The 21,314-nt window shown below is 55.6% G+C and overlaps 4 protein-coding genes across 4 annotated transcripts; 1 reads left to right on the top strand and 3 right to left on the bottom strand.

The window, feature by feature from the left end:
* Positions 1–2,416: 2,416 nt before the first annotated feature.
* On the top strand, positions 2,417–3,676 carry GCG54_00001089 (uncharacterized protein; the record flags this gene model as incomplete). Its single annotated transcript, XM_045401216.1, has 2 exons — positions 2,417–2,708; positions 2,832–3,676. The coding sequence occupies 2 exons, from the start codon at positions 2,417–2,419 to the stop codon at positions 3,674–3,676; spliced, it is 1,137 nt and encodes a 378-aa protein (XP_045259141.1).
* Positions 3,677–6,950: 3,274 nt separating this feature from the next.
* Positions 6,951–9,074, bottom strand: GCG54_00001088 (uncharacterized protein; the record flags this gene model as incomplete). The annotated part of the gene is made up of 1 exon (XM_045401215.1): positions 6,951–9,074. The coding sequence occupies one exon, from the start codon at positions 9,072–9,074 to the stop codon at positions 6,951–6,953; it is 2,124 nt and encodes a 707-aa protein (XP_045259140.1).
* Positions 9,075–10,299: 1,225 nt separating this feature from the next.
* Positions 10,300–11,976, bottom strand: GCG54_00001087 (Nonribosomal peptide synthetase TES; the record flags this gene model as incomplete). The annotated part of the gene is made up of 1 exon (XM_045401214.1): positions 10,300–11,976. The coding sequence occupies one exon, from the start codon at positions 11,974–11,976 to the stop codon at positions 10,300–10,302; it is 1,677 nt and encodes a 558-aa protein (XP_045259139.1).
* A 1,107-nt stretch (positions 11,977–13,083) lies between these two features.
* On the bottom strand, positions 13,084–20,835 carry GCG54_00001086 (Compactin diketide synthase mokB; the record flags this gene model as incomplete). Its single annotated transcript, XM_045401213.1, has 2 exons — positions 13,084–20,429; positions 20,544–20,835. 2 exons carry the CDS (start codon positions 20,833–20,835, stop codon positions 13,084–13,086), a joined length of 7,638 nt encoding a protein of 2,545 aa, XP_045259138.1.
* Between the last annotated feature and the right edge of the window lie 479 nt (positions 20,836–21,314).

Here is a 21,314-nt window from a genome sequence, read left to right as displayed (position 1 = left end):
ATACCCTGCGCCGGCGTGGCTGCGGTGGCCAGCGGTTCTAGACGCGGGTACGTCCGCTTGGCCGCGTGGTGGTGGCCTCTTTTGGTTTTTTGGCTGGCACGCTGCATGGGCGAGTTTGTGTGGGCTTTGGGATCTGGGCGGGACTGCCGGAGGAAACAAGTGCTGTACCAAGCAGAAATTCTCGCTGGATTTTTGGTCGGTTGTTCATGGGGGCTGGGAGGGGGTTTTTGTGCATGTGGTTGATGTTCGTTCAGCCTCGATGCGGATTTTCTTGGAAGCGAGGAGGGGGACGGGCGGATGCGGCTGGACTTGGGACGCTTCAAGTTCAGAGCGCCTGCGAGGGGACGGGGGAAGGGGGAGGGGGAATATGTGATGGGAATTTCATGGGATGGGAGGGAGGTAGGATAGCGGGTGGGTTTTCTTTCTGGACTGTTATATGGCCGTTTGACATGACTCTACCCACGACGGACCCTTGGCAAGAACGGCCTTGGAATCTTGGATGAATGGGGTTTTGTGAAGCATTGGCGGTGGCGGCGGGGAGGAGGGCAGCAGGAATTTGTGTGTGTTTGGATGGGAGGGATAAGGTAGGTAGGTAGGTATCCGATCGAGAGTGAGGAGGGCACGGATGGAAGTCGGAGACGAGTCCGACGGTATGGGAATTTCGCGACGATGGAGAGTGCGATACTACGTCCAAGAACACCAGAGAAGCAGAAGGCAAAAAGACAGGCAAGGCAAAGCAAAGCAAAGCAAAGTTGCAGCGGCGGCAGGTTTGGACGTCCTGTATCCTCAACCTGAAACCAGACGCGCGCGTGGGGCGGCTCGAGTCATGGCCCTTGTTGGACTCTGCTTGCTTTCGTGTGCCGCCGTCTGCTGCAGAACGGTGCGCCGGGAACTTGGCGGAAGTCAAAATGAGGGCTGCCGGAGGGCGAGCGGACTTTGTGAGTTGTGTTGGATACTGGCGGGTTGTTTGGTCTTATACGCAAGTTGTATGTCTGAGGACTACTTAGTTAACCTATCAGGACATAGATACACGGATTACTTTCTCCAACTGTGTCTGCCTGTTCACGCTTCCTCGCACAGAGAGACAGAATACAGAAGAGGAGGACAGAGGCATTTCTAATACGTTTGCTATTGCATTGACGATGGATGGCCTTGCTGGGCAGCGATAGATTGTGCCGGCTGAGCAGGGGTGGCTCACACCAGGACCCTTGATCCTTGGGGCCACAACCGGACCCCGGTCCCAAAGGCCACCAACCCCAGACTTGGGACGAGTCAATCGGCCTACCGAGTGTGTGTGTGTGTGTGTGTGTGTGTGCCAAGTGCCAGTGGTGGTGCAGAACCTGCAGCGTACCTGACGACGTCTTGGCCCTGGGGAGTATCCTCTTTTTGCCCTTTTCGGGAGGAGGGAACGTCTTGGGTTGTGCGTGCTTTGGGTTACGGGCGCGGGCAGCAGGCAAGCCTTGTCGCTTCACACACGCGCAGAGATGCATCTCGGGAGACCCCTGGCACCGCCGTTGAGAGAGACAAGACTTTGCAGACAGGGCCCCGGGTCGGCGTGCTGCCGGCGAGATGTTCGTGGGGAATCGCCATCTGGGAGGCGAACGTGAGCACGGATTTTTCGTTCCGACCACCCACGAGGGCGAGTCGTGGAGACTGGAAGACTCCGGTGGATGTGTGTGTGTCTGATGTTATGTGACGTCTCTTAAGGGTAGCTGCACCGCCGCCTTTCTTCTCCTCCCCTCCTGACCCCCCCTTCCCTCCGTCTTGGAAGTCTTCTTCGGACTTTCTTTGCAACATATTCTCACTCCTTCCTTTTTGCCTTGTTGTTGTTGTTGCTGTTGTTGGTCGAGTTTCCCTTGCTTGGATCGTGTTGATTACGTTTCCTGCCTGGCGACTACTATTCAAGACGGCTACCTTCACGGACATCGACTGTTGACTTGTGTGGACACGAGAGGAAAGAGAGAGAGAAAGGAAAGCAAACCCATCACACTCTTTTTCAATATCGCTATTTGTTACTTGCTGTTTCGGTCGAGGTTAATCGTAATCCTACGGGGGAGGATCGAAAGCCTCTTTTCTTTTCTTGCTTTGCTCATTATCTGGAGGAATCATTCACCATCAACATATATCATACCCCCATCACATCCATTCATTTTTATCTTGTAATCACTCATTACCCTACCCGCAAGGGCACCGAACGCCTCAAATCGTCATTCGAAACTCGAATTTCCGCACACCGAAAATCGACTTTACGTCCAACGATACAACAGAGGCTGGTTCTCGACAAAAACGCAACATACTATTAACCCCCGAACAACCGTTCCTTCAGCAAGCTTGGCCGACTGTTGTGAACGACGACAAAAACTCCACCTGGCCTACTCCCTATTCTCCACACAACCTCAGTACCACCAAAGCAAACATGAGGTCGACAACATTACTCGTCGTGGCGTTGACGACGCTCGCCAGCGGTGTCAACGGAGTGCGGGCCGCGGCGAACCTGTGCTTCTTCCCCGGCGGCGTGCAGAGCCTCGACGTGCCGTGCGACCCCAAGGCCGAGGTCAGCATGTGCTGCGGCAGCGTGAACGCGTGCCTGAGCAACGGGCTGTGCAAGCTCGAAGACACGTCGAACAACACGGGCATCGCGTACGCGAGAGGGACCTGTTCGGATCCGACATGGCAAAGCCCGATTTGCCCGCAACACTGCGTGTTGAGTGAGTATTTTCTTCCCCGTGATGTTTCCAGCCTCTCAGTGCGTGAAGAAGGGGAGAACGGTCATGAGAAGGCAGCTTGATGGGGTGAAACGGGAACATATCGTGCTAACAGCCCGCCCACAGACCCTGACACGAGAAAGAACAACACGGCCTTCGACTTCCGCTTCAACGGCGTGCAGGTCTGGCAATGCGACTCCCAAGGGTTCGCCACGCCGGGCAAGTTCTGCTGCGAATCCGCCGCCGAGAAGACGCGGTGCTGCTCCACGCCGGCCGCCGTCTTCGGCCCGCTCATCGCCGCGACGCCGGGCAACGCCGCCGCCGTGCAGACGCTCAACACCAACTCCAAGTCCACGCCGACACAGTCCGCCTCGGGATCGCACAAGACGGGCGGCACCGCGGCGGAGGCGACGGGGCCGGGACACACGCCCGCGATCACGAGCGCGCCGACGATGACGTCCAAGATCCCGGCGTCCACCCCCGCCGCTGGGTCGGGAACTGGCGCCACGACGGGCGAGACGACGAGCGGCACGACGGAGAAGCAGGGCCTGAGCACGGTGGCGACGGTCGGGATGGGCGTGGGCGCGAGCGTGGGCGGCGCGCTGCTGGTTGCGGTCGGGGTGATGTGGTGGATGAGGAAGGAGAGGAGGGAGAGGGGCCCCGTGGAGCTGGACGGGAGCAGCGTGTACGGGGCCGGCGGCAACGGCGGGGATCTGTCGCGGGCGAACTCGGGGCGGATCGCGTACGGCGGGATGAACGTGGGCAACGGGACGGGGACGATCAGCTCGATGGGGACGGGGACGTATGTGAACGGCATGGGGACGATGGGCGGGCGGAGGGCGAGCAGTGAGTGGGATGGCAGCCCGGGCGGACTGGGCGGGTCGTATCAGATGGCGGAGATTGACGGCAAAGAGGCGCTGGTGGTTGGGGAGCCGAAGGGGCGGAAGAAGAGTCTGTATGAGTTGCCGTAGCGTTGGCGTGCGAGCTTGAAGAAGCGGTGATGAGTTGTAGACGGTGGTTGATTTGTACAAAAAGAAAACCGGATGGCACGGGGCGGGAGGGATGAATATGGCGGTGATGGTGGTTGATACCTTCAATTCGGATAGCGGGATTTCTTTTGGATTTCATCTTTTTTAGTTCATGGTTGATGAGAATCTACTCTTCTACGAATTTCATATCATGATGTCAAATATCTCGAGCTTCAATCTTGGTGAATCACGCAAAGAACACCAGGGATGAAATCCGACTTGGTGAGATCTACGATTCTACTCATTCTCCAGAGATCAACGCTCACTGATCCACGGACGGCCGAGATCATCTCAACTAGACGGATCACGGACAGCAAACATGTTTACTCTGACAGGAGGAACGACCGATAAGCCTACTGCAAATCGTCCTGATTCGACCATCACGGGAAGGGACCGGACGAGTCACGACGACGGGCGCCGGCATGTCGGCACGAACAACTCAACCCTTAGATTGCCACTCTAACCGACGGAGCGGCTGAACATCGTCAGACGGCCCATGAAGGGGTGGTAAGGTAGGTAGCCACGGAAGCGGTTTCCCACCCGAGTGGATTCGGCTAGGGAACCGACCGACCGGATCAGCGTCCATTCAGAAGCCCCTCTCGATACGCTGGCTCGTGGGACTCGGGACTCTTCATCGACGAGCACCACGTGCTGCGCCTTAGGGTGGTAGTCACGGTTGGAAGGGGGCCCGGGATGGGACTCAGCCGCTGCTTCATGGAGAGGGCAATGATCGGCAGGGGCTCTGCGGCTCCCTTGGCGTGAGAAGTCAGGCTGGCTGTTGATTTTGGGTTGGGCTTCAACAGCTGGTTGCGATTTCAACTATTACTAATGGGTGGCCACACGCAAGGTTTGGCTTCATGATGGAAAGAGTATGCGTCTCCGCGGCAAGGCAGATCATCCCTTTCGACGGCTAAACGTCTGCGCATACTGGTGGCCTTTGGTGTGAGCCGGGCATAAAAAGAGTTTATGTCATGATTGTCATCCGGTGGCGCGCATTGATAGGGCGCAGAGCGCAGATGTACTCCCGTGCGATGCGTGGACAAATGTCAGTGAATGAAGCTGTGTTATGTGTGTGTGGATGTTGAAATGAGTGTGAGTGGGCGTCGTCGTGAGTTGACGGAACGTCGTTGCTGTCGTCGAGTCCGTGACCACCCCTGCTGCGGTATGGGACCCCTGTCTGTAGGGCGAGGTTTTGGCAGGGATGCAGGGGGTTTCTGAGAATAGAGTTCGCTGCGACGTCTCATGAGGTATGATTGTCGATACCTGTTATTATATGGGATGACGCGATATAACCCCATCCCCATCCATTTCCTCGCAGAGCAGGGCTGAAGGCTGCCAAGTTGGTACGTTTCCGACAGATTGAGTATGATCCGTGGGTTTTGGGGGTCGTTATTTGACGGGAAAGTGCATGTCTTGGAAATGAGAGGAAAAGTTGGATGTCAACTAGCTCTATCACATTCAGTCTTGACTCGCCGTGGAAATGGGGGTGTCGTCACGCCAGCTTTAGGAAAAGCTTCGTTTTGAGATGAGGGGCACTTGAGAAACTTAGACTTGGCAGGTTGGCCTTTCTTGACAGCCACCATAGTTCGGGTGACGGGGCTGGGGTTGAGGGTGTGAGAGCCGGCCTGGTGGGAGCCGAGAAGAGATGAGTGGCGAGCACAAGTCAGATCTTGCAGCAGCCTCCTCCTCTCACGACTCCGATGTCCTCGGTAAGCCACGATCCATTCCAGAGATGTGGGAAGAATCGAGGCGATCTTCAACCCCCATATAAGACATCGGATTCGCAACGAACAGCGAAGAGGGGACCAGAGACGATCGTGGGCAGTAGATTCCGCCGGGCCCCCAATTATGATATCTGCGGATGATATAGCACGGCACATGGAGCATTGCGTGATGCAGATTCGACCGTCATTCTTGGAAAGTCGTTACGTTGGGAGCGTGAGCTTGAGCGCTTGGAGGGAGGAGCGAGCCGTGTCACGTTTAGCGATGACTGCGCCCCCTTGACTAAGGTGATCCCTGGGCTTTAAGAGTTTGGGGTCAGCATGCGTGACTCTTGCCGAACCCGGGATAAGGCATGTCTGTCCCGGACTGAATTTTCCTTTATTACGCAAAGGGTGGTCTGAATGCCGGATCGTGAGAGCGCAATGCAAGTGCCGAGTGCTCGGGGCAGGACTCGGCCGCGGATTGGTGCGGGGTTGGAGGCTGTTGTTGGGGGCCGATCTTATGTTTCCTGGCTTGGAGCTATTATACGCTCGTGTTGGGCCGTATATGATGTTGCTGACAGATCCGATGTGGACTCTCCCTTTTCTGACGTGTGTCGTTGCCGGGAACGTTTCCGGAGGTTGAGATGATACGTTCGAGAAGAGTACCCGAGAAGTCGGGGGCGAGATGATGTGCTGAGATTTGGGGGAACTGGGTGCTTATCTTGTCGATCGGGGGCTAGTTGGCGATCTTGCTGCTTTCTTTTCGGGACTCTTCCGATATGGTATCTGGGTCGACAACATCCCTCCCCGTTTTTGATATCTAACGACCGAGTTCAGCTGTTCCGCAGACGTGAACTTCAGGAGCCTCTTAATCAGCGGCCTGTCTCGTTCGACTTGCAAGGCCGATTGACACCCAAGGCCTCTACTAGTTCGTCATATTCATCAAAATGAAATTCGGTAGACGTAAGAAAAGCATCCCCGGTAATAATGTTGAGACGTATGGATTGCGTGTCAACTTTCCCGAAAAGCGGGCGGAGTGGTTTCTTGTTCCTGACTAAGATCTATATGTCGTGGCAATAACGGGCTCCAAATCCAGCTGATATAGTTGCTCAAGTCTCTTAAGTAATTTGTCGAGTATAGCTCGCCTGCGTCGAAACGGAGGGTGGGCAATTCTGCCCATTGGATCCGGGGATAGATTGGGGGTTGTTTCGCGAGAGCCGCGAGGAACACGATAGGCACGGATGGAATAAGGGCAGAAAGAGCCCCCAACCCCGTGTGCTTTGCATGAGGTTGAAGAAAGCACGTCAGCCAGTTCCTGGAGTTTAAATAGAACCCCTGTGCCCTAGAGTCAGTAAGTCGCCGGTGGGAGGTGTTGAGCAACACCAGGGTGCTCAGTCTTAATTGGGAGTTCTAGTTATAATTACTTGGAGACTCTCGAAAGAACGAACGAGACTTTCTCTGGCACGTAATGTTATTGAGAAAATAAATATGAATCTAGAATTACAGTCCTAGGTTCATGATAGGTCCAGAGTTCTTTCTTCGGCCCCAGAAAACGTCTCGTCAGATCCCTTGATCATTGCAACTCCTACGCGGTGGAAGCTACATGGCTTCGTAGTCTCAAGCTGCCCGTCCACTAGAGTCTCGGGGTCAGGTAAAAGCAACAGAAAGGTCTCCCTGTGTTTTGCTTCATCCTGGTACGTGCGTGAGAAAAGAAGAAGGCAAGTGTATTCGGTTTTGATATCCCCAGGATGGTTTTCGTGGTCAAATTGTCCCACACAACGCCGCGGTACGGGCCCCTTGGTGAGATGCCACGCTGCCAGCTCGTCCTCGCCGATGACAAAATGCGGGGGATTGAAAATCAAAGACTCTGGGGATATTCTCAACGCCAATTGCATGACTGGGCCACGTACACGAAACGCGGCCGCTTGAATGGTAGAGGTCATCGCCGGCCCTGTCCAATCCACGTGGCAGTCGACCGCAATCGTGCGAAGTACGGGCTCGACATCCCCACCCAGCCTCTTGAAATGGTCTAAACAAACAGGCGCATTGCAAGAAAGCCAGCTCCAAGAAGGCGCTTCGGTATTCGCCGGGCCTTTTTCTGGGCCCATTCTCACCCATGATAGATCCCTTGCTAGAGAGTCGCGACGGATGCCTAAGAGCACCTCCTGGTCAATTAGACCCTGGTAGTGTTCAGTAATACCAGAAAATGCCGGCATTCTGTCAGAAGCAATTGTAAAATCTCTGCAAGTGTAATTTTCAATCCAGTTGGGCCAATGGTTGAAACCGCGGAGTTCGTTTTCGCCACCATCCAATTCGGTAGAGTTCGCTTCGCAACTCAGATACCCTTCGTCGGAGGTCCGACCCGACTGAGTATGATAGATCCTTTTACATTGCCAATGGATCTCTGAGTCCAGAAAATGCACAATTCGGCGTGACAGTATCTGTTCTTGACAAGCCCAGCCTCGAGTGCTGAGATGGGCTTCCTCCAACCGGTGTCGAGTACTCTTCCCTTCCATACGGACCATTACACTTTGGTGACGGCCGGATAAATCTTTCTGATGATTGTACGAGAAATGCCCGACCTTCTTGTTGTTGATTGTTGATGAAGATGGCTCCGTCCCTGACGTGCCTCCACCAGGCTCGAGTTTTGAATCATTTTCCGGATAAAGACCCGAGCTGCTATCTCTACCGTAAATGGCAGAAACGGTAAGAACACTACCAGAGTATACATCTTTCATTCGAGACGCCTCTCTTTGCCATTCATCAGAATCGTCCTGGACAATGCACAGAGAGTCTATCCACAGGTAAGGAATACCCAGGGACCGTGTAATGGTGACCGCATCTCGAAAGGTCCTTGGAAGCATGCTTTCTGGTATTTCTTGTTCGAAAGCTTCCGTTGTTTCCCTGGTGGATTTCAGGGGGCCTTTTACCCCTGGTGGCCCCCAACAGTGGCTCAACGTTGCATAGCGTATCCCTCCTTCTTGCTCCTTTAGACGGTTTGTATGCACAAGGCGTAGACTATTGTTGGCTCTAAGATCGATGAGTCTCGTTGGCAATAATCCTTTGGCAGGCTGGCATTCGCGATGTCCGCCCCCCTCACAGTTGTCGAGCCAAAGCTTCGCACAACTGATGCTTGCCTCTGCCAGTGTGAGATGGGATGAAGTGTGACTGAGAGTCCAGAGAGGCGGATGGAGATGATCTGTTACGCTTGCATGAGTGACTTTACTTCCAGGCAGGTCCGTGCTAGCTATCAAGTCTAAAATACCTGGATATTCAATTGCGTCTTCAACAGAAACACCGATTAAGCCGTAGTTGAGAAAGACTCTCCCTTGGTGTTCGGCGTCCACTGTGATGAGAGCTGTTGCCCAGAGAACTCGATTCAAATCGTTTCGTCCCCCAGTATTTGATATATCCAAGTTAACCACGCGGCATGAATTGTAATCCTTTTCAGGAAATCGCTTTTTTGCGTGGACGAGCGCTGGCTCCACGAAGAGAACCCAAAGCAGTTCGCAACACGGGCAGGTCTTTGCTGACTCGACCAAGCTCCAAGTATCTGTTTGCCACTGACGACTTCTGGCGCAAGACTCATCTCTATTGATTGCGTGGCTGACAATCTCCAGACACCCATTGCAAGGCATCTCGGGTCGTTTCAGCATGATTTCCAACAAAAGAGGCTCAGGTTGAAGGTCTCGCTACGGCGTGGACGATTCAAAATGCACGAGAGATAACTCTTTGACCGACAGGAAATCAGTCTTGGTATTTCCCGGTCGAGTGGCGGCTGACGCATCAGTCGACGTAATCTCAGACGACGTGCGATTGGATTGGGATTTAGGCAACAATTGCGACCGTGGCCAATGACGGTCACCTAAGATGTCTTGGCAGCGTCTCCAAAAGAGAGCGTCTGAGATGGTCAGCACCCGAATCTAATACGTGTCCTTTTCAAAAGCGACAGAAGTAGAGGCTTTTGAGTTTGATCTCGCTCTTAATTACGGTACACATTGATCATGTATTTGGACCAAGAGAAGATTTTGCTAAGACCTAGGGCCTTTACTGACGACTCGACTAAGTGACAGGCTGCTGTGAGAGTCTATATGGGAGAAAACTTAGATGTGATTACCGTGAGGCTTTGAGATGAGAAGGCAAATGGGGCATGATGAGATCAAGTTGAAATCGATTCAGTACATATGTAATAACACGGTTTAATATTCTGCGTCAGCGTTTAGGTGTTTCACCTGTATAAGGCTTGAGAGAACATAAGCTCAAGGCTGACTTAGTATTGATGGTGTGGATGCTTACTGAGATCTAACTCTCCGATATGGACCGATGAAGCAGACAACTTGTGAAGCGCTGTATAGCGTGATCGTTATATAAGCTCAGTCACAATAGAATATAAGTGTTACTGCGATATTCTAACTTAATAATAGACAGTCATTTCAATTACGAGAGCCTAGATTTGCAGTAGTAATAAAACTTGGATATTGATTAAACATCGCTACCTGGCACTGAATAGTAGGTATGTAGCGATTAATGAAATTTACGAGTCCAGAATGCGTTCCTTCTGCTAACAATCTGATCACATCCTAACACTAAGGACAGCACGCTCATATGCAATATAGGCAGCTGGATTTCTAAATCACAACAGATCACGAGCGTTGCATCAGTATCCGATATCATTTATTTCGCCTGTCCGTCGTGAGGACGAGAAAATGACGACCAGCAGACCAATGGCAGGCGACTCGAACACTAGGAAATATAGGCAGATACCTGTCCATTCCCCGAGAAACCCCAGATTCAGACAAGAGATAGTTGAAAATAGTGGTCCTGGACAAGCCAGAAGCAGCTGCTATGTCATGGGTCATGCTACTAGTTTACCCTTTCTGAAAGCGCCTGACGATCCACTTTGCCATCCGCAGTGGTCGGCAAAGTGCTTAAGATGACTATATCCTCGGGCACCGACTCCATAGGTAGCTGATCCTCCAGAATTTCGAAGAGCTGCCGTTGGATCGTTTGCCTGGCCTGCTGCTGAAGTGGCTGATTGCTGAACGAGCTGGGCTCTCGACCCTTATGGTCCGACGGGAACCGCCAGAGAGCTTTGTCCCCACGATCACCACTACCAGCTATGGTATCAGATGGCTGCCGCTGACGGTAGAAGACGGCGTCGAGGCCACCGCGCTGTGAGAACTGCCTCGCCCAGCTAGATTCAACTTGGAAGCCTGATTCTTGAGCAATGTTGGCCAGGTCCAAGGCCGAGAGCGAGGGGGACTCTTGGCTGCTCTGGCGAATGGACGCAAGCCACGCAGAATCATCATCTGCGTCTTCTTTCTGTCCTTTCATATCCGTGAGTGCGTCGAGACAGTGTCTTTCAAAGGCAGTCTTGCTGTAGGGAATGTTGCTCACGGCCATAACGTCTGGGCTTTCGGTGATTAGGCGATGGGAGAGGGTTGTACGATCCAATTTGTGAGCCACGAAGTCGATCCATTCGCCATCCGCGATTTCTCGAATGTTGCTGGCAAAATGCTGCTGCTGCAGCCTTTCTCCGCTCCGTTGGCTTCCACTCGCAATGTACAGGACCGCAGCGAAGCGATAGCAGCTCAACTCGTTGGTGGCCTTCATCTTCTTCGGGACGATGCAGACATGCTCAACGAGGCCGGGAAACCGGTCAGGCAGGCTGGTGAAGAATGCCGGGTCTACCATCAACTCAATCTCGGTCTGCTCCAGCTCCGCGATCTTCTCGCGGAGGGCGGCCTTGCTTGCCTTTCCTCCCATGGCGCAAAGTGCCTTGGTTACCAGGAACTCCTTCTGAAGAGCAAAGGATCGGATATCGCCAAACACAACCGTCCGAACGGAGCCGAACTTCAGGATGCCCTCCACCACCTCCAGCAGGTAGGCCTGACTAGGGAAATACTGGGCAACCGAGTTGATGACGACCAAGTCGGGAGAGGGCGACCCCAGCAGATGAAAGTCGGTTGCTGTACCTTCGTATACATGCACCTTGTCCGCGAGTTGAGGGATGGATTGAGCCGTCGCAGAGACAAAGTCGACGGCCCTGCGGGACGGCTCGATTCCATGATATGAACGAATATGGCGGGCGAGACTGAAGAGAATCATGCCGGAGCCGGTTCCGAGTTCGACAATGTTGACCGGGCCATCGCGAATGCCGTGCGTGATCATCATATCAATGGTATCGTCCAGCCACTCGTTCATGTCGGTTTTGTCCAGCAAGCTGCCATCGTAGGCCGAGATCCAGCCGGTGAAGTCGCGTCCTACAGTTTCCCGCCGCGCTTCGTCGTCGATAGTGGCGTAGACGCGCCGGTCAAAGACCGATTCCCACAGCTGCACTTGCTCCGCTTCGAACTCGTCGCCGGACTGGCCGAGGGTTCGGATCTGGTTCTCGAGGGCTTGGTTGTGCAGCGTCACAAAGCCCACGAGCATATCTTCCCCGTATCTTTGTACAGATAACACGGCCGCGTCTTTGACAGACTCATGACTGCGCAAGAGCTGCTCGACGGCATGAATGTCTCCAGCTTCTAGGGTATCCATGACTTCCAACAAGGGGTATGATAATCAAGTAACAGGTGACAAAAGGTGTGCTGGTCTTTTGCCACAGAAAGTGATGGAGTGAAGTGACCGCAGGCAAGCTTCTCTTTGATGCTTTCTAATGTGGTGTTGAGATTCTTGTAACCGTAACTATGCTACTTACCTCGACAATGCGTTTGTGACATGTTCTGGCATGCGTCCATGGATGTTTCTATGGGGCTGGTGTTCCACTGGACGTCATCTTTTGATGCATGTCAGCAAGACGGAGGCCGGGTTACATTGAAACCCTGCCTTCCCTGTTTCCATCACTCTTCCTTCTAACTTTCTCTATACGTTCGTATAGGCAGCAGCTTACCGCCCGCGGACACACCTTGTTTGTATTTGTGGCTCTGTTATGGATACATGGCGTGGACTCACATTCTGCAGTTCCCTGAACCCATGTCGGGTGCTCCATCTTCGACTTTGACTGCAACGCTGTTTTGATCTTTTGTTCAAAAATCAGGCGGTTTTCATATTAGCCGACCTCCGAAAGTCCCTGATTTCTTACCAAGTTATGTGCTCCATATTATCGGGATTCTAGCTGGGATAACAGGAACCATTAAAAAAAAAGGCCTCGGCAAGAAACGTGAGTTGACAGGGATTCCTCGCATGCCAGGGCAGACGGATACGAGCTTTGTCAATCACAAAGACCCAATGCCAGTGACCTGGAATAACAGAATCGTTAGGGAAGACTGACGGGCCGAACCGTGCCCAACACGCATGCCTACTCCTTAGATAACAGCATGAATTACTGAAAACCACCTAGGATTGCTGAAAGACCACATATAGAGCCTCCACGATCTGGTGTAGTCGGGACATTATCCTCTACGTGTCGACAAGAAAGTAGCATAGTGGTCTGCAAGACTGTATTCTCGAGAACGCAAATGATTTGCATTTTGTTTCCTTCATTGCCTTTTCTTCATGTTATACCGATAATAGGTTTTTGTCTACACGTTGATGAATGGTGTCTAATCCAAGTGTAAACTACAAGTAATCTGCCAAGTGAAAATAGTTGATCTATGCTTAAGCATCCAGTTCCGTCTTCACAGCCGAATTGATACTAGGCATTGTTCACGCCTTCTGACGAGCAACAATCACATCCGCCAACGCCTGCAAATCAGGGGCGCCAACAATCTGTGTGAGAGCCAAATCAGCTCCGTATTCCCTCTTGATCCAGTTACGCAGCTCCACCGACACGAGCGAGTCCAAGCCGTACTCGATGAGACTGCGTGTCGGCGTCACATCCTCACGGCTCATCATCGTAATAGACGAGACCTTCCCGGCGAGAGCATCCAGAAGGCTCAGCTCTCCTCCGGCGGCGACCTCGCCGTCGACATGGCCGTCCAACGCGTGCTTGTTTTTCCTCCACTTCTTCTGACGTAGGGCGGACAGGTAGCGCGACCGCTCTTCCAGCCCGTGCGACTTGCCCTGGGGCGAGTCGTAGAGCACAAATGCAATGGCTCGCGAGTCGATGTTCAAGCCTGACGACGGGCCGATGATGGCGCCCTTGATAACGGTGTGGACCTGAGCGATGGAGATGTAGAAGCCCAGCTTCTCCAGGAGCTGCTCGCGCATGCCTTGCTGGATGACGTAGCCGACATCGTCCACGACAGGCAAGCTAATGGAAATGGTTGGCTTGCCAGCGCGGCTCCTCCACTGCGCGAAGGCGTCGAGGAAAGATGACGTCTGGCAGTAGATGGACTGGCCGACGTTGCCGACGACGTTGGCCCCGGATGCGAGGGCGACAAAGAAGTCAAGATCGGGGAGGAGGTGGTGGAGATTCCAAGCGGCGTCGATCTTGGGGCCGTTGATCGCCTTCCAGTCATCGAAGGAGGCGTTGAAGAAGATGGAGTCGCGAAGGTACATTGAGCCGTGGATCACGCCCTTGACGGGAGGAAGGTCCTTAACTGCCTCCAACGCGGAAAGGACGCTGTCTCGAGAGGAGACGTCACACGCTACGGGCCGCACGTGAACGCCCGTTGAAGGCGAGTCGTATTCGCTGATTAGCTTCGCCACTTCAGCGTTGGTGGTGGCTGACCGGCCGAGCACGACAACGTTGGAAGCACCGTTCTCCAGCATCCAAGGCACGAGGGATTTGCCAATGCCACCGGTTCCACCAGTGATGAGATACGTCGCATCACCGCGAAGCAAGGCGCTCCCATCGTCCCGGCGGAGCGGCGATGCCACATCTGCCACGACCCTGTCATCCTCACCCATGATCGCGACAATCTTGCCGATGTTCTGACCACTCTGGAGAGCACGGAAGCCGGAGACGATATCGGAGACAGGGACCTCATGAATGGGCTGAATAGGTTGGATAACGTTGGCCTCGAACAGGCTCACCGTCTTCGCCAGACAAGCCTGGATGCTATCCGACTTGTGCGAGAGGTACGGCACGAGGTCCACCGCGAAGAAGGAGACGTTGCGCTCAAACTGCCTCATGTTGAGGTGCGAGTTGGCAAGAATGTCCTTCTTCCCGATCTCGACGAAGCGGCCGAACTCGGTGACGAGCGACCAAGTGTCCTGGAGCAGCTTGCCGCTGAGGGAATTGACGACCACGTCGACGCCGCGGCCGCCCGTCACGTTGAGGATTCCAGCAGCGAACCCCCGCTTGCGGCTCGAGTAGATGTGGTCTCGCGGCACGCCAAGCGTCTCATGGACAAACGTCCTCTTTTCTTCTGATCCGGCCGTGGCGAAGACGGCAGCGCCCATGCTCTGGGCGATGCGCACGCACGCCTGGCCGACGGCGCCCGAGGCTGCGTGGACGAGGACGGACTCGCCCGGCCGGAGCCTGGCGACGTCGTCGAGACACACGAGAGCGGTAACGTAGGCGACCGCCATGGAGGCGGCCTCGGCGGGGGAGAGGCCCGACGGCAGCTTACAAGCATGTGCCGCGGGGATACGAACATGCGTCGCGAGGCCGCCCTGGGCGATCATGTAGAACACACTGTCTCCCGGCCGGACATGGGAGACATTTGAGCCGGCGGCGACTACGGTGCCAGCTCCTTCACGGCCCGGTAAACTCCAGGGTATGGTGTTGAGGAGTGCGAGCACGTCTCGGAAGTTGATGCCGCAAGCGTCGACCTTGACGATGATCTCGTCGTCGCCCAGCGGCTTCTCGGCGGGGGCCATCAAGTCGTGGCGCTTGAAGTACACCGAGTCCATGACGCCTGGCGTGTCCATGGTCATGAAGAGGGCGCTGCTGGGGCTTGAGCCCTCCCAGAGATTCTGCTCCCGTCTGACCGGGAGGCCCTTGTCGATTGCAAACGTCCTCGTCGTCTCAGGGAGTCTGCGGAGGCGAGGCACTTGGAACATGCCGTCCTGCCACACGAAGTCCTGCTCGAGGAGCTCTGCGGGCGACGAAGAAGAATCCTTGACAAGTCTCTCCGTGAGCTTGACGACCAACTCAGCTGTCTGCGTCGAGTCGCTAGTTGGTGCCTTGCTGAGCCAGAGGAGCTTCTTCGTCGGATCCTCCAGCCGCAGCGTGCGTAGGAGGCCTTGGACGCGAGCAAACTCGGGATTGTCGGTGTCTGGGGTCACCCAAAGGAGACCGCGCGTGTCGAGAACCATGGTCCTGAGTACCGCAAAGGCCTCCTCCGTGGCCACGTCGGCGAGAAAGCTGGTCTCGCCGCAGTCTAGGAAGATGCAGAACTTGTCACTGATCTGTTGGGGCTGAGGAACGGACTTGATCATCTGTGGCTTGAGATGCTCCAGCTTGCTCTGGACAGCCCCGGCAAGCTGCCGCTGCTCCCCGATGATAGTGCCGCAGATCGTCACCTCTCCAGCCGCGTCGGACTCTTCCTCTTCGTCTTGGATGTCCTCGGACAATTTGGTGGACCACATAGTCTTGACAATGCAAATATCCGCACCGGGCCAGTCCGCCACAGCACCTTCGACACCGTTGAAGCCGAGGGTGACGAGCAGCCGGTCCCATGTCTCCTGGGACATGAGCGGGCCGTCACTCCCCTGTCTCCAGCTATCCTCCGTCAGCCACCAGCCCGGCAGGATGGTGTACGGGAGGAACGCGGCGTCGCAGCTCTCCGGCAGCGACTCGACAATGGCCAGCTTGCCCGTGCCCGGCCTGAGAAGGCTGCCGATGTTGCGAACAGTCTCTTCAATATCCTGCGTTGCGTGCAGCACGTTGGACGCGATGACGACGTCATAGGTGCCCACTTCGATGCCCTGCTCGGCCGGGTCCTGGCTGATGTCGAGCTTGGTGTAGGTCACCTGCGGCCATCTCACCAGCTTCTTGCGCGCAGCATCGAAGAAGCCGGGCGAGATGTCCGTGTACGTGTACGCGGAGAAGTTGTCTTCCTCTTCCGGCTCCGCGGCGGACAAGGCCTGCAGGACCTTGGTGGTGGCTGCACCCGTGCCGGCGCCGACTTCGATAATCCTCAAGTCCGGGTTCAGCTCGCCGAGGTTGGCGATGTACCTGGCGAGAGCCTGGTTGCCCCTGGCCATGGTGCGGATGTCGTCGTAGTGCTTCATGAGAAGCCCGTTCTTCATCATCACCTCCAGAGGCTCGACCTCGCCGCGCAGAATCTGGGGGATGGCGTTGCCCACGGCGCAGATGAGTTCGCCAAAGGCATCGTCTTTGGCAACCTCCTGTAGCAACTCGGCGTTGGCTTCTGGCTCGTCAACGACGCCGCGGACTTGGACCTCGGCCCATGCCAAAAAGGCCTTGAGGTGCTTCGGCAGTGTAGTTTCATCGAGGCCGGAGGCGACTTGGATTGCACGATTGAGGAAATGCCGGCCGACGGCATTGTGCTTGTGTCGGGGGAGCAACTCCTCCGGAGTCCAAGAACGGTCCATGATGGTCTCCGAGAGGACCTTGTTGTCGGAGAGGTCGACATGCGGGACCAAGACCTCTTGATAGCCACGAGGCAGACTGCGCTTGACGTGATCCTCCTCGTCGTCTTTGCCGGCATCGTTGATGCGCTGGTACGTGAGTTCCATCTCGACACAGGGCACGCGCGTATTGGAGCCCGACGGGCCATCCGCCCACACGACGATGCTGACATCTGACCGACCTGTCTTCTCCTGGAAGGTCTTGCGATGTGAGACGGTGGTGAAGAGCTGGCCCGGCTCGCAGGGGATGGTGTTGGAGAGCTGCATCCGGCGGACGTACGTCGGCACAAAAGCCGGCCGCGGCTCCGGAAGGCCGTCGCCGACGGCGAGGAGGGCGGAGCTCAGCACGGAGTCGAGCATGGGAGGGTCGACCGTCATAGCGGATCCTCGTTTCGGGATGGAGAGCGGCTCCTCGTCGTTGGTTTGTCGAAGACGTGTTCGGTGAACCGTCTTACCGGGGGACCTCCACATCTCGAAGATGTTCTTGAAGCTTGAACCGTAACAGACTCCGGACCGGTCGAGAGTATCATAGCCCGACAGGGCGGTGGCTTCGTCCAGCTCGGCAGCGTTGACGCCTTGCAGGATCTTCTCGGCGTCCTGCCACACCGGGCTTTCAGACGCACCGAGGGAATTCTCCCCCTCTGGTCCGGCTTCGATTCTGCCATGGACGTGGGTGACCCAGCTTGTCTGCTCGCCCCAGGTCATGACCTCGAAGGCCCACGTGGAAGACGAGAGGTGACCCGTTCCCGTCTCTACGGGCCTGAGCTTCGTGCAGATATCAACACGCTGCTCTTCCTTGATGTGCAAACCGCGCTCGATGTGCATTTCGCAGATGGAAAAGGACGTGGCAGCATCGCTGGTGGTGATGGATCGGAAAGCATCCACCGCCAGACTCAAGAAGCCCGTAAAGGGGAAGAGAACGTCACCGACAACCTTATGGTCCCGAACCCATGGCAACTCGTCCAGCGTAAAGACCTGGCGGAAGACATGATCCCGGCCCTGAGAAGCCATTTTCCAGCCAAGGAGGGGCGTGAAGGTGTGGCCAGAGTGGAACTTACCGACCGAGACGGGCGATCGGTGGATGAACCTCGCCTTCTTATCCCACTCGTACGAAGGGAGATCAGCCAATACGCGGTGACCACTCTTCGGCCCGGTTCCGTTGACGGCGAGAAAGTCGACGCCGAGCCCCATGGCATACAGGCGGCCAGCGAGTTGCAGCACGGCCTTGGCGTCATCAGTGCCGCGAACAAGGGAGGGGCTATACGTGATGCTGTCCTTCTTCTGCTCTAACGACTGCAAGGTCTGGTTGATGGGCCCCTTAAGGGCGGCATGCGGGCCGATTTCGACGAGGACGTTCGCCGAGGACTCGTTGGCCACGAGCGTGATCGCGTCGGAGAACCTGACGGGACTGACGAGGTTCTTGGCCCAATACTGCGCGCAGGTGACGGTTTCCGCGCCCTCGACTTGGCCGGTGACAGAGGAGAAAAGGGGTAACGATGACTCTTTTCTCTTCTCGTCGTCGCCATTTAGCGCCAAGCGGCTCTTGCGATCGTCCGCACAGTACGGCTCGATGGCAGCAACATACGAGCTGGCAACACACTCCATGTGGTGGGAGTGGTACGCAACATTGACTCGCAGTCTGCGGTTGAAGATACCCTGCGCGTTGGCGATGCGCTCGACGGCGTCGATCACAGCCACGTCTCCGGATAGAGTGACGCTGTTGGGACTGTTGATGGCAGCAATACCAGCACGACCCACGCTAGCCGTGTGCCGCAGAAGTTCGTCGGCCGTGTTGACGTCCGCGCCAACGGCCAGCATCCCGCCGCGCTCGCCGCCGTTCTCGGCCTGCTGGGACAGCAGTTCGACGGTGGCCCTGCCACGGAAGAAGGCGACGGCAAGGGCCGTCTTGAACGACAAGAGCCCGGCGGCGTAGGCGGCGGCGATCTCGCCCGAGCTGTGGCCTACCACAGCCATCGGCGAGACGCCCCAGCTGCGGAGGAGCTCGACAAGGCCCAGTTGAACGGCGGTGCATGCCGGCTGGCTGATCTCCGCCTCATTGATGCGTGACCCTTCAGACTTGGCCAGCTCCTCGCCCAGCGACCATGTCGCGCCGAACGCTCGGAGGTGCTTCTCTGCGTCTTCCATCGCCTTCGCGAACACCGGGTACTGGGGCCCGAGATCTGCGGCCATGCGGGCGGACTGAGCACCCTGACCCGTGAAGACGAAGCATGGGGCAGGCTTCTGGCCCGCAGACACTCTGCCTCCCGTGCTGGACAGCGAAGGGGAGACAAGTTGCTCGCGGAGCTCCGATAGGGATCCCGCGACGAGGGCCATGCGGTGAGCGAAGTGCGTCCGTCTCAGGCCGAGGGTGTAGCCCAGGTCACCCAAGTAGGACGAAGAGGAGGAAGATGAGCCCCCAACCGAATCATCAGCGGAAACCTTCTCGAGATGAGACGCTAGCTGGGATTGATAGCTAGAAAGAGAGGCAAGGGACTGTGCGGAGATGGGAAACAGCATTTGAGAAGGATGAGACGTTTTCGTCGGCGAAGAGGAGTCTTCGTTGACCTTGTACTCCTCAATCAACACGGCCGCATTGCTCCCGCCAAAGCCGAAATTGGTGACCACTGCGCGTCTGGGCCTTGATTCGGGAGGAACCCATGGCGTGGGATGGCGGACGACCTCGAGCCTAGAGGAGTCAATCTTGGGATTCATCGTTTCAAACTCGGCGTTGGGGAAGATTGTGCCCAGCCGGACCATCATCGTCGCCTTGATGACGGAGAGCAGGCCGCTGGCGCTGTGCAGATGGCCAAAGTTGGACTTCAGGGACCCAAGGTAGACTCTCTTCCCCTCTCGATCCCTTCCGATGACATTGGCTGCGGCAGAGGCATCGATGGGGTCGCCAACGGGGGTTCCTGTGCCGTGGCCCTCAACCACATCCGTCTCGGCCGGCTTGAGGCCTACCTCCTGATGCACTCGCCAGAGCAGCTCCTCTTGGGCTACCTGCGAAGGCAAGGTGATTCCTCTCGTCCGGCCGGAGTGGTTGGCCGCCGAGTTGCGGATGACGGCGTGTACGGGGTCGCCTGCCGCGATAGCCTGATCCAACCGCTTCAGGATCAAACAGGAGGCGCCCTCGCCTCTCCCGAAGCCGTTTGCCCGGCTGTCGTAGGAAAAGCACTTGCCGTCGGAGGATAGGGCACCCAGGGTGTCGAGCTGCGACATGGTATGGTGGTTGATCATCAGCGACGAGGCGCCAACGAATGCCGTCTCGCACTCGCCACCGCGGAGACTCTGGCAAGCCATGTGCACTGCGTAACCACTGCTGGAGCAGGCGGAGTCGAGGGAAATACTCGGACCCCTGAGGTTGAAGAAGTAAGAGAGACGGTTAGACACCATGCAGCCCGCGTTGCCAGTAATGCAGTACTTTGTCGATGTTGGAAGATCTTCAATCATTTGCTGGCCATACTCTGCCTCTTCCTGGGCTGAGAAGACACCCGTCTTGGATCCTGAAAGCCGGTCAAGGGGCAGTCCTGCATTCTCAGCAGCTTCGAATGCACATTCTAGCAGCACGCCTGTACGATCGTGTCAGTCTTAGTCTGCAGCTGATGCGATTCAGACGCGAGTTTCAAAACGACATCTGAGGTTCGCAGGATATGGGATGTTTGGAGGTAAAAAATCTTGCGTACGAATTTGGGGATCCATTGACACGGCCTCCTCGGCAGTAATATTGAAAAACGGAGCGTCAAAGGCATAGATATCGTCAGGCAGAAAGTAGGCTCCCTTGGCTGAGAGAGCACCTGGCTTGGCAGAGTCGTTGTAATGGAACGACTCATGGTCAAAACGATCCTCGGGGACACGTGAAAAGGCCGACCTGGCCTCGGACAGAAAGTCAAAGAGCCCCTTTCTTCCCACGCCGGGCGCCCTGTAGGCGACGCCAATCACCGCTATCGGCACGGGCGGTGAGGTGGAAGTTGCCATGATGATGTTCCTACCAGATCATACGTGAGAGTGGAATAGTAGAGGTCCAGTCTGTTGACGTGGGCACAGAAGATGACAAGTTGTTTGGAAGAATGAGTTGATGGAAGAAGGAGTCTTTGAGCAGAAAGACTCTTGCGAGAAAGATCAAGATCGAGTATGTCTGTCCGTCTGTGTGTCTGTGGTTTTGTTTCCTTTCCAACTGGATACTGGGTGGTGTGGTTTATACGAGAGACATAGATCTGATGAACATTGGGTTGATGGACTGATGTTCGCCGCATACGCATTCAAAACTCGCACGCGTGGTGGTTACGTTCTTGATCAGGCTCCATTTTGGACTGAAGGGAATGACACATGCATCGCAGGCCAGGGGTGCACCCAACAACAAGTTGTCCAAGTCAATTATACAAAGGTAGCCTGCTATACGAAAGTATGAAAAACGTTAGAAGGTAAAATGGATATAGGTACATTGATCATACGTG

This window comes from Colletotrichum gloeosporioides, assembly GCF_011800055.1.
Source record: "Colletotrichum gloeosporioides strain Lc1 chromosome Unknown consensus_81, whole genome shotgun sequence".
Taxonomy (NCBI): Eukaryota; Fungi; Ascomycota; class Sordariomycetes; order Glomerellales; family Glomerellaceae; genus Colletotrichum; species Colletotrichum gloeosporioides.
Note: the sequence above shows the minus strand (reverse complement) of the source record. Positions and strands in the feature narration are given on the sequence as shown.